The 12579-nt window shown below is 46.2% G+C and overlaps 1 protein-coding gene across 11 annotated transcripts in view; it reads left to right on the forward strand.

Annotated features, from left to right (window-relative positions):
- The window catches only part of ST6GAL1 (ST6 beta-galactoside alpha-2,6-sialyltransferase 1), a 144801-nt gene extending 134198 nt beyond the window's left edge, over positions 1-10603 (forward strand). For 9 of the 11 annotated variants that reach the window (XM_003895250.4, XM_021934969.2, XM_009201908.3 and 6 more), the window contains 3 exons: positions 4946-5044; positions 6252-6426; positions 7652-10603. In XM_003895250.4, the coding sequence (XP_003895299.1) occupies positions 4946-5044; positions 6252-6426; positions 7652-7893 (516 nt within the window). In that variant the 3' untranslated portion in view covers positions 7894-10603. Of the gene's footprint in view, positions 1-89; positions 243-4945; positions 5045-6251; positions 6427-7651 lie in introns of all 11 variants that reach the window. The other 2 variants (XM_021934972.2, XM_021934973.2) reach the window with 1 other exon arrangement.
- Positions 10604-12579: the final 1976 nt, after the last annotated feature.

Here is a 12579-nt window from a genome sequence, read left to right on the forward strand (position 1 = left end):
GTTGCTTTACTTTACCTTTCTGAGCCTCAGTTCCCTTACTCGTAAGATAGAAATATGAATAGTTACTATCCAGGGTTTTTTTTTTTTAGGATCAAAGGAGTTACTATGTGTGGAGCATGTCACCCGGAGGCTGGTCTGCAGCAAGTGCTTTGTAAATAGTAGCGATGGGCACGACTGAAACTTCAAGGTCTGCCTCTGCCTGTTTGCGAATGACTCCACCTTCCCAAATCCCAACAGGGAAGGTGAGTCAATTTGAGACCACTTGAGAGACATCTAGCAGAAGGGAGGCAAGACTTCTGTTGAAGGATAATTTTTAGGGAAAAAAGGGTAAGATGATGACTCTCATACAGATATAAAAATGAATTCATCATGAAGATTCTATTTTACTCGTATGATGGAACCAGGTAGATATTACAACTGGTTCAGAGAAAAAGTCAAAGCAACACAAATTTGGAGTAAAGGAGTGAAACTAGTTTTTCTGTGAGCTAAGGCAGGGGGAGGGGAGGAGTCAGTTGAAGCTCTCCTGGATTAGTTGCCTGCGGTTCACAAAGGGTTGCGAAATAGCTCCCGTGGAATCAGAATCTGATAGGGAGGAAGAGTGTGCTCAGAAAATGCATGGCTTTCTACCGAAGCAGATTTGTTTTTCCCCTTATACTTATAGCTCTCTGTGCACCATTGTGCCAGGGCTGAGAGGAAGGTAGCCCACTTCCTGGGATACACTATCCACCCTCAAGGGAGCCTTTCCTGCTTCTTCTTAGGCAAATCAGCTCTCTTTTCTCACCTCCTGTAAGCAACACTAAGTATCTGGCTGTTCCTTTCGTACTCACATCCTGGCCGCTCCATGACGGCACTTGTTGTGGTACTGAACTGTGATGGACACTTTCTATCATTGCCCTTTCTTACTTTCATATCCTAAAAAGCCGGTGGTCTGTCTTCTCTGTCTTTTGTCCTGGTCAGTTATCCTAACTATTTCGTGTCCGTTTCTGTGGATTAGCAAATGGGGTCCCCACCCCCACTGCACAAGGAGAACATCTGGCACCCAGAAGTCACTGAGAGAATAGCTGTTGCTTTGGTAAAATTCTGCCTCTGATGGCTTGTTCTCTTCCCAGACGGAGAGGTCCTCCTGACAGCAGCTCTCTTCTCTTTTTTTGACAGTTTTGCTCTTGCGCTCAGGCTCGAGTGCAGTGGCACAATCTCAGCTCTCTGCTCTGCCTCCTGGGTTCAAGTGATTCTCCTGCCTCGGTCTCCCAAGTAACTGGGATTAGAGGCACACACCCCCATGCACAGCTGATTTTTGTATTTTTAGTAGAGACAGAGTTTCGCCATATTGGCCAGGCTGGTCTCGAACTCGTGACCTCAGGTGATCCACCTGCCTCAGCCTCCCAAAGTGCTGGGATTACAGACATGAGCCACCTACACCCGGCTTCAGCAGCTCTCTTCTAAAGCCATCTGGACCCACATTTGTTCAGCTCCCATCCCTTTGGCCGTGATGAGGGCATGCAAAAGAAAAAAGGCACTTTCCTTATTGAGAAGGTGGCTTTTTATAGAGAATGGTGTCATACTGTTAGGTTTCAGGCCAGCAGACCTAGTCAGGCATGTGATGCTTCTGTGCCAGGTGTGGCTATGAGAGTCAACAGGAAAAATGATATATGTAAATGGGTGGGTCTTTAAATAAATGCAGTTTTGACTGTAAGTGTAAGAAGGTTTCTGTGAGACTCAACTCAGTACCTCCTGTACCCAGTGAGCCCGACAGAGAAGACAATGTGACAAGAAGACCCAATGGCTTCCTTGGAAGCTTTTGTGCAGCTGGAGAGAGACCTACTTCCTATATGCCTAGCGACAGTCCATGCTGACTGGGCTGCAACCAGGACATTTCCAGATTACTCAGTGGGGCTTATCTTGAAATAATAGTTGATGCCATTTGTTAAATATATTATATATACCATCTAAGGGTCTTACATGCCTTATCTCATTTGATCTTCGTAGCAAACCCTGTGAGGTATGACCCAACCACCAGTTTCCTCAGAACTCAGACTCTGAGTTTGAGTGAGTTGCTCAGAGGAGCCCAGAAAGTCAGTGACAGAGGTGGGAGGTGGGATTTGGATCTAGGTGTTTGCCACCAGCACTTTTTTAAATCACCAAACCTTTCTGGAAGCTCCAGCTTTTCTCCCCAAGATACTGAAAGACAGGTATCTGGATGGGTTGGCGGGGTGGGTGGGAGGCGGCTGGGATTTCCATCAACAACAGGTCTAAAACCAGTGACGGTGAGCTGAGCGATTCTGATGGAACCCCTGCCATACAGTCCATTAATATAATAATTGGAACTAAAATTTAAACATGATGGCAATTATGAGTTCTGGGACCTCTTGATTTGGGCCAGCACTCTCAAACGCTATTTCTCGGAATCAGAGAAAGGGGGCCTTCAGGCTGTGCCTTCACATGGCTTTTCCTCGTGCGTGGTGGAAAGAGAGAGCTCTGCGGGTCTCTACTTGTTGTAAGGACACTGGCCCCATGGGATTAGGGCCCCACCCCATGACACATTTAATCCTAATTACCTCCCTCACAGTCCTATTTCCAAACAGGGTACTAGTAACATTGGGGATTAGGGCTTCAACATATGAATTCTGGGGGCACACAATTCAGTCCATAACAGAAGGAAAACAGATCTGAGAAGAAAAAAGTTCAAAATATGCACAGTGGTAATATCTGAAGATGTGTGTGTGTGTTTGTTTCTATTCTTGGGTTTTCTAACTGTCCCCAGTGAGCGTTTGTTACTTTCTAACTGAGAGGGTGACTTTAAACAGTGTCTTTAGCAGCAGCACTCCATGCCCTGGTGTAGCCTTTTCCTGGCAGATGTTCCCCAGGGCTCTGCCTGTTCTGCCAATGACTTATTCTCAGCATGAATTCCCCCCCTGCCCCCTAAGAGGATCTCCAAACCAAGGTCACACTCCCCCTGCAGGTAATTACAGGCATTTGAGAACAGCTTTAGTCTTCCAGGAATAGCTGGTCCCCTCAGCAGGGCCTTACAAAGGGGTTATGTCTAAATAAGGCACCTGAGGCCAGGAGATGTGAAATGGTCCGTCTAATACCATGGAGTGAGTTCGACACAGAGCAGGACTGGAACCCATGCTTCCAATTCCCCATCCAGTTTTAAGGCAATCTCTTTTCTTTTCTTCTTTTCTTTTTTTTTTTTTTTTTGAGACAGAGTCTGACTCTTGTCACCCAGGCTGGAGTGCACCTTAGACAACTATCCTTGTTCACCTTTCCTGCTACCCTGTGACCTCCTGGAGGGCAGGGACTGTGTCTTTCCTTTGGCTCCTTAGCATCCAGTATAGCTGCACAACCTCCCGCCAAGGTGGACCCACCACCAGTATTTCTTGTCTCAAAGATATATTGAGGAAATGAGAGTATATTCTTCAGGCTTCCGGGAACTTCCTTACGTCTGTAGGACGGTATGGGGATGGGGATAGCTCAGTGATTGTAGAGGCTGGCGACAGACTGCTATTCTTTGGGTTGCACACGGGCCATCTCCCTTGCCATAGTTTTTTCCAGATACTGCAGTGACATTAATTAGGTCTCAGCCTTGGTGATGTAGACCAAGATGGAGAGGGATTATTGTCGTGATTCTTGCTTTCATTTCAGTTAATTCTTGATTTGATTTCTGCCATTTATTCCTCTCAATTTTTACATGGGCAACATCATCTCCCACCTGCTTTTCAAGGTGAATGTTGACAGCTGATTTCATATATTAGTTCTGGCTTTCTTAAGAGGGACACGGCTCCCTTTATTCTTAAGCCTTTGGGGCTAATTTTCTTTCTCATTCACTCATGGTCTCCATTTGATCCACAACACAGCTCCCGTTTGAGAGAGCAGAGCAAACGTGTTATTCCCATTTCACAGATAAGAAAATAAGGGCCTAGTACTATTACTCTGTTTGCTCAAGATCATAGGAAAGTTAGTGGCACAGCCAAGAGTTGTTTCTGGATCTTTTTGTATCCGAGACCAGTATCTTTTGCCATACTTTTCTTTATTTTGATAAGTAATTAACATTTACATGTATAATTTCCCCCCAGAATTTGGATTCTTTCTTAGGATAGATTCCCAAACATGGAATTATTGAGTCAAAGAGTATAAATATGCTTTTTTTAAAAAACAAAAAACAAAAAAAAAACACTCTTAGTACATTTTGCAGAATTATTCAAGCTAGGTTGTCACACTCATGTTTAAGCCAGGCAGGTGTGACTACCCATATGCAGGCCAGCCCAGGAGCCAGTGTAGTGGGGAAGGGCCATAGCCAGCCATCGCTGGTTCCCTCAGCCAGCAGAGGCACACATGAGCTTCTCACCGGCCTGGTGAGAGTCTCCTGTTGGGAGGTGCGCATTTTTGCACGCACTCTGGCCTCTCTACACAAACTGAATATTTCATCTGGTGCTCAGCCACAAGCACAGCCATCTGTTCCAGTGCTGCAGAAACTATTGGCTGTGTTGGACTTTGTGAGAGATCCTGTGTCAGTCTCCACCACGATGTGTATGTAGTGTGCTGGACTTTCTAGGTGACTGAAAGGATTCCAGAGATAATTTTGATTATATGAGTCCCTGACTTCAGACTCTACTCTTGTGGCTCCCACACAAGGTGTGACTCCAGGAGGCTGGGATGCCATGCTGTTTTCACTGTACCCTTGCCCCCGTAATCTCAAAGCCTGAGTGGATGGAACCCTTTCTATTCTATGGCTAGTGGCTTGTGATAAATGTCCTTTCAGGTCAACGCCATGCAGGCTGGCATCTTTACCTTTCTTTCACTGAAGTTAAGTGCCACACCAGAACTTAGAAGCCTCACAGGCAACTCTGGGGTCTCAGGCTGTACCTTGTGCTGTGTCAGCTATTACTTCATGTCAAACAGTTGCATATGAATGTTCAAGTGACAGCTTATCTCTTTCCTCCTGCAGTTGGTTACCACAGAGAAGCGCTTCCTCAAAGACAGTTTGTACAATGAAGGAATTCTAATCGTATGGGACCCATCTGTATACCATTCAGATATCCCAAAGGTAAGTGGGTGTCCATGGGAAATAGGGGTTGAGCTTCCTGTCTGTCTACAGATTTTCCTGATTTCCTAGGTTTTTAAAGTCATGGCTGACATTGGCTATCCCTAAAGGCTGGGTATTTGAGTTTTAGGATACCCAATTTCGTCTGGACTAGCAGATTCAGAAGTATTCCTGTCCTATGCCAGCTACTCTCCTTGCCCTGCCAGGCACTGCCAGGTATTGTCTCCCAGTTATAGTATTTACTGGGATAGTGGCTGGAGCTCCCAACATCTGGGGTAGGTTGTTCATTAATGCAGTTACTCCTAATGAGCATCAGCAGAACTCGAGAGTAGTTGCCATTACTCCTGTAAATAATATTAGCATGCTTATTTCACACTTCCAGTATCCAGAATTCTTCCCATTTCACTCTCATAACAATTTAAGGAGATCGATGGAAGTGTAGTTGTTCCCATTTTACAGATGGGGAATTGGAGTGTGGAGAATGAAAGTCCCCGTCCCAGGGCTTGATTTACTAAGCAGAAGGCGCAGATCTGCAACAGCAGCTCTTTCCAGGGAAGGAGACCTGAGTGGAGGCCTGCTGGATTCTAACCTCTCTGGAGTAGTTCTCTCACTGTTCATGCATGTCAGTTGACCTCTCTCTGTATACAGGCTGCTGTGGCCTCAGGACCATGACTCCTGAGAAGGGCAGAGAGCACTCATCTTGGGACACTTAAGTTGGCTCTACCAATGCCTGACAGGCTCTGGCGACCCCTGGCACCCTCACTATCTGACTTTCAACAGTTTTGCACTGATCTCACTTAGAACTCAAATTTGCCTAGGTCGGGACAAGGACTCTGAACCCATAGATGTGGCAACTTATGCTCTAGTTTTCTCCCCTTTAAAAATGAGAGATGGGGCCAGATGGTAGCTGGGGTTCTTTTCAGCTCTGATTGTGTTCCCGGACTCTGATCCTGAAGCCTGAGGCTGATCCTGGGTCGCCAAGCTCAACTCTCCCCAAAAGCACAGGCTACAGGCCAGGCCCCACCCTGCTATCCAGTGAAACCTGTGACCGGAAGAGAAGCCTGTAGTCCACTGCAAGAAAAGGGCTGTGCCTCAGGAGCAACCTTGTTGGTCCTTTCCCCTCCCCATGGCCACTGATGAGGATGACTCCTGGGGGGAGCAGCTCACTGGCCCATTTCTCCCTTGAAAGGACCACTTCTTTCTTTTTCAGTGGTACCAGAATCCGGATTATAATTTCTTTAATAACTACAAGAGTTATCGTAAGCTGCACCCCGATCAGCCCTTTTACATCCTCAAGCCCCAGATGCCTTGGGAGCTGTGGGACATTCTTCAAGAAATCTCCCCAGAAGAGATTCAGCCAAACCCCCCATCCTCTGGGATGCTTGGTGAGTTCATGTCGGGGAAAAGACCTTGCGTGTTTGTTTCTAGAAGAGATGAGCTTTTTGTCTGAGGTCTCATTCATTCATTCGTTCATTCGTTTGTCCACTAAACAATTGCTAGAATTTTGCTCTGCTTGTACACCATGCCAAGTTCTATCTAAAATACAGAGGTGAATAAGATAGAATTCTTTTTCCTGAGGGTATCTGTTGGGGAGGTCAATCAGATGTCTGAGGCAATATTCAATTTGTGCCAGAAGGGAGAGACAACCTGGGGTCATAGGAGAGAGGACACCTTCTAGCTGGACAGTCACATATAGCCTCATGGAGGAAGTAGCGTTTGGTAGGCTTTGGAGAGGGGAGAATTTGGCAGAGGAAGATGGAGGGAAGGGAAGCCACGAACAGGGGAGGGAGGCGGGAAAATGAGGAGCAAGGCTGTATCTCAGATGAGGGGAGCAAGGCACTTTTCTCAGGTGTACAATTTAAGGGGGTACCCCTTAAAAACTCACTCATCAAGATAAATAATATTGTAATACAGTATCTTCAGAAAACACAATGTAAAAATTCTGATAATGAAACAGCAAATATTTAAATAAAGATAGGATCAGTGGCAGTGCTGTGCAGAGTTTATTGGAACAATGCTGGCCAGGGGCCCTCTCCTTGGATTTTCTCCACACCTCATCATACAGACTGTGGAGTGCTCCTGTTCCAGCTGTCCCTTTGCCCAGCTAAGGGAAGAAAAGTCTTCCCTCCCTGACACTGTTTCATGTAAGTGCTGTAAGGAAAAATCTGCTCCCAAATTGCACCATCCAAGAGGTTCTGCAGGATGTCACAGTGCTAGAAAGTGCTAGCTACACATGATGGCACTGTCTCCTCAATCAGCTCAGTAATCTTGTCCTGTTTCTTCAAATAAATTACTCCATGGATACATTCATTGGCTGATTGATGGAGTCATTTAATCTACTAGCATTTAGGGAGCATCTGTTATTCACCAGGCCCTGGCCTAGGTGCTGGGGATTCAAAGGTGTATCACGCTCATATAGCCCTGCATCCTAAGGAATTCACTGCTGGGCTTAGCTTGCTGAAACTTGGATTGGGAATCACAGTCATAAATAGAAACTCCAGAGGGAAAGCTCTCCAAATTTGGGGTCAGGAGCTGCTGGACCCACTGGGCAGAGCTCTGGGGTGCTGGGTTGGGTTGTCGGGCATGACTCACCTCTGCTCCCCTCTCCAGGTATCATCATCATGATGACCCTGTGTGACCAGGTGGATATTTATGAGTTCCTCCCATCCAAGCGCAAGACCGACGTGTGCTACTACTACCAGAAGTTCTTCGATAGTGCCTGCACGATGGGTGCCTACCACCCACTGCTCTATGAGAAGAATTTGGTGAAGCATCTCAACCAGGGCACAGATGAGGACATCTACCTGCTTGGAAAAGCCACACTGCCTGGCTTCCGGACCATTCACTGCTAAGCACAGGCTCTTCACTCTTCTCCATCAGGCATTAAATGGATGGTCTCTTGGCCACCCCAGCCTGGGAAGAACATTTTCCTGAGCAATTCCAGCCTGTTCCTTTTCCTCTAGGGGCCTCTGTCAGCAAGAGCACTGGGGCTTCAGGAGCCTGTGGTCAAGAAATCAGGTCCAGCCTTCTCTGTAGCCAGGCAGTTTATGAGCCCAGAGCTTCCCGCCACACACATGCACACATGTCTAGCATTCTTTCCAGACAGCAACCTCCCCACCTTCCACCGTGGTAGATGCAAGATCTGCCTCCCCCATCAGGGCTGCCAAAGCTGGGCTTTGTTTTTCCCAGCAGAATGATGCCATTCTCACAAACCAAAGCTCTATATTGCTTGAAGTCTGCATCTAAATATTGATTTCCTGTTTTAAAGAAATTCTCCCAAATTACAATTGTGCCCAATGGAGGGTGGCTCTGGGGGGCAAGTAGGTGGTACAGGGGATTGGAAACATGCTCCACGCATCCAGAAAAAAGTTGCTTCTGAGGTCCATGCCCCTGGAACATGTTCCTATCACTCTGGCTGGTTAGGCTGGCCCTTAGACTGGGTGCTTGTGAGCAAAGGGCCTTGGTTAGCCCACTTTCCCTCTCCATGTGGAGACGGAAGGTAGAGAAGGGTACAGTGTCTGTCCTCGAGTTGCTACAGTTCAGTGAGAGAGGCAGACATGTGAACAGGCAGATAGGATTCAGTGTGCTCAGTGCACTGGGGATCTGTAGAGAGATGGGCTTGCTCTCTGTGCACCCAGGAGGGCCACGCACTTAAACTGTGTGTGTGGATCAGAGAAGGCTTTAGAGCACAGCGGGCACTCAGATGAGTCTTAGAGGAAGAGAAGAAACATGGCAAGCAGATTACATCTGAGCCATTTGAGTTGCATTTTTCTTTCTTCCCATATTTACTTTCTAAGATCTACCTGAACTTAGAGACCCAAGATATTTTTTTAGGAAACCTCCTACCCATGTCTGAGGTAGCAAGTGCAGCCTCATGACACATATGAGGCATTGCAGATCCCCGAAACCTGATTTCTCCAGGCTCTGCCTGGCCTGACCCTGTCCTGTCAGCTGGGTTTGCATACCACAGTCCATTCTTCCTTTTCAATACCTACCCCCAAATCTCCTCCTAACCACCATCTGTTTTTTGGGGTTTTTTTTTTCCTTTTCAAGTCATCTTCCTCTCCTGAATTACTTTTAAGCCTTTTTTGCTTTAAAAGCATCCTGACCCCAATTTCTTTGAGCGCACGGGCATTTTGCTGAAGGTCTCTCAAGGAGTAGTGGTGTGGCTCTCTGGACTTAACGTCACTCTCAGAGGTCAGAACCTTGGAGAGCAGAACTGATTCTCACCAGGTGTGAGAGGTGTGCTAGCAGATTGCAATGCCCTGTGCCTCTTCCTTGCAAGTGAGCAACATCAGGCTCTCTGAGCAGAGGCTGGCCCACTGTGGTTCGCAAACACGCTCTCCAGATGGTTTTACCAAGTCCCCTCTCCCTGATAGGGAATCCTGCTGGACCAGTGCAGCCCTGGTGTGGAGAGGTTAAAAGACTTGCACAAGATCAGCAAGTCATGCTGTAGAGCCAGGGTTCCCAGACTCAGGGCTCTGCACTCTCAAGGCTGGCCTCATGTGCTCAAGGGGATCTAACGTTTGGGCTCCAAACCAACGATCTCGGAGCTGGGATCCTCATTTACTGCCAAACCCTCAGCTTATGTAGCTAGAAAGGGCCCTGGAGTGAGAAGGCCTAGATTTTCAAACTGATGCTCCCCTATGACTAGCTGTGCCACTGTGGGCAAATGCTCTTCGTTGAGCCTCTGTTTCCACACCTGTAAAGTGGCGATGATGACCCTGTCTCACAGTGCTGTTGTGAGGATAACACCTGTAAAGTGGGGATGATGACCCTGTCTCACAGTGCTGTTGTGAGGATTACAGGAAAGCCGCTGTCCTGGCTCTGTACCTGGCACATAGTAGGTGCTCAGTTCGTGCTGGTTTCCTTCCTGCCTTCAGTAGGGACCTGCTCTGTGCTCACACCTCGGCTGCATGCACCCTGCTGTGACGGAGGCTAGTGGGGAAGAGGTCCTGTTCTCAGGGAATTAACTGGCTTATTGGGAGACAACAATTGCCCTCCTTGGAATACCCAAGAAACCTTGCAAAACGGTGGACAACACAGAACACGCCCTCCTCCTCGCTGCCTGCAGCTCCAGTCTGATTCTGCTTGGGAATGAGCAGAGCACGTGGGCTGCTTAACTGCTGTATAGGACAAGCCCTTTACCCCAATCTGGGCCCATGAATTCCTGGCTTGGTTTATGTTCTGATTTGACACACCCATTTTAATCTTCGAATCATGACCACTGAGCGCAGAAGAGGTGGCATTCTGACAGCAGGACATACATGTTGGTGTGGAGACTGGGATGACACTGGGTAGAATCTAGTTTTTAATTATTATTAATATAAAGGATCAAATTAATTTAAATGTGATTCTGAAGTCTACAGAACTTTTAGTTCTGTGCTGTCTATATGTGGACACTTTGGTAAAATGCAAATTATGATATGGATGTTATCGTTGGTCTGGTGAGATGTTTCATATTTATGACAGTTAATTTAGAAATTATGACTTAATGCTGCCTCTGTCTATGGGGTTCTGTCTTCTTTGATAGCCATCTATTCATCTGGATCACGGGGCCCTCTAATCCTTCCACCAATCAAATAAGCTATTGCTATTGGTAATATAAAGGATCAAATTAATTTAAATGTGATTCTGAAGTCTACAGAAACTTCTTAGTTCTGTGCTAAGTCTATATTGTGGATCACCTTTGGTAAAATGTCAAATTATGATATGGATGTTATCGTGTGTGTCTGGTGAGATGCTTCTCATCATCTTATTTGACAGTTAATTTAGAAATTATGACTTGCCAACTGCTGCCTCTGTCTATGAGGGTTCTGTCTTCTTACTGACTAGCTCATCTATTCATCTGGATCACTGGGGCCCTAGACTTACTCTTCAGTACTCCAGGAAAAAAAAAAATGTGTATTTATTGGAAAGATCACCTCTTTGAAATATTGACTGGTTTACTGATTTTTTTATTTTTATTTTTGCTCTTGCCTGGATTCACACAACTAACTTGTTGCATCAAAGAAGAGATGGAGTTGGGCAGAAAGCAGAACATAAGGAAGATCCTCCCCTTGGTTTCCAAAACTCTAAAATCCTTAAATGAATGATGTCTTAAAAGGACTTACAATGTTTGGACACAAATCCTGAGGAGCATGAGTCAGGGGAGAGAGGATGATTCGTTTCTCCTGTGAACTGCCCACCCCCTTGTTACAGGTTGAATTGTGTCCCCCAAAATTCAGATGTCCGAAGTCCTAACCCCCCAGTACCTCAGAATATGACCTTATTTGGAAATAGGGTCATTGCAGATGTAATTAGTTAAGGTGAGGTCCTCTTGGAATAGGCTGGGCCCCTACTCCAGTATGACTGGTGTCCTTTTGAAATGTGGAAATTTGGAGATAGGCTTGCACACAGGGAGAACACCATGAAGGCTGAGCTCACAGAGACAGCAAGCACCTGCAACCTCCACTCCCAGCCCACTAGTAGGGTTCTCCTCACCGACAAAGCCCGATTCTCAGTGTCTTAGATGCTGCTCTTAGAGAGTGCTTCATGGCCTAGCAGTGTGCTGAAGCCTGTAGAGCCATGAGCAAGATGGGAGAAAGGACACACAGGACTCAGGGACTGCCACCTCCTTCCTAGTCCCAGGTCCTTGTCCTCTGGATGGCCTTGGTTTCCACTTCCCTCATGGCCCCCAGCGCAGCTCCTGGGATGTGTTGTAATGTGATAGAAAGTGGCTGTAACGCCGCTTTCCACTCTCACTTAGGCCAGGAACGCTTGCTCAGGAAACTCATGCGATGGATGGGATAATGGCATCAGCTCAGGAGAGAGGAAAAGGCCTTCTCAGTACCCCTGAAATCCCACCACCCAAAGCACTGATGTCCTCATCCAGGTGTTCTCAGGATTAATCAGAAAACAAGTTTATAATGGGAAGAGGAATTCTCTTCGATCCAGTGAATACACATTAAACAGCCGTCATGTGCCTGGCACTGGGAACAGGATGAAAACCCACAGCACCTGCCCCCCAAAGAAATGGAGGGCTACAGGAATGGGCCTGCCCTGCCTGTGGATAGGTATTATCATGCTAATGTGAGATGAGTGATGTTACTATCTGGAAAGCTAAACCTGGATAACACTGCTATTGTTAGGCACACATTCATAACTGCTTAGAAGAAAAATAGTATGCAAATGCCAAATATGAAGATGTGATAATATGAGGTAAAGTAAAATAATGGCATTATAGGGGAAACATTCATTTTAACAGGGAGATTTGGGGAGTCTTGAGGATGGGCAAGATGCTTTTTTCTTCAAGTAAAATGCACCTTCTGATTATGAAAGTAATACATATTCAGTGTCAAAAGAACAGAAAGTTTTAAAAAGAGAAAAAGGATCACCTTCCACATCCTATGATCCAAAGGTAACCTCTACCAGCAGTTTCCAATCCTACTTTAAAATACAATATTTTTATACAAATAAAAACACATCTTTTTATTTAAAAAATACATTATTAAAATGCCTCTGGATCATTAAGGACCTTTTTGAAAACAGGCTTTGTA

Source organism: Papio anubis, chromosome 2 (genome assembly GCF_008728515.1).
Source record: "Papio anubis isolate 15944 chromosome 2, Panubis1.0, whole genome shotgun sequence".
Taxonomy (NCBI): Eukaryota; Metazoa; Chordata; class Mammalia; order Primates; family Cercopithecidae; genus Papio; species Papio anubis.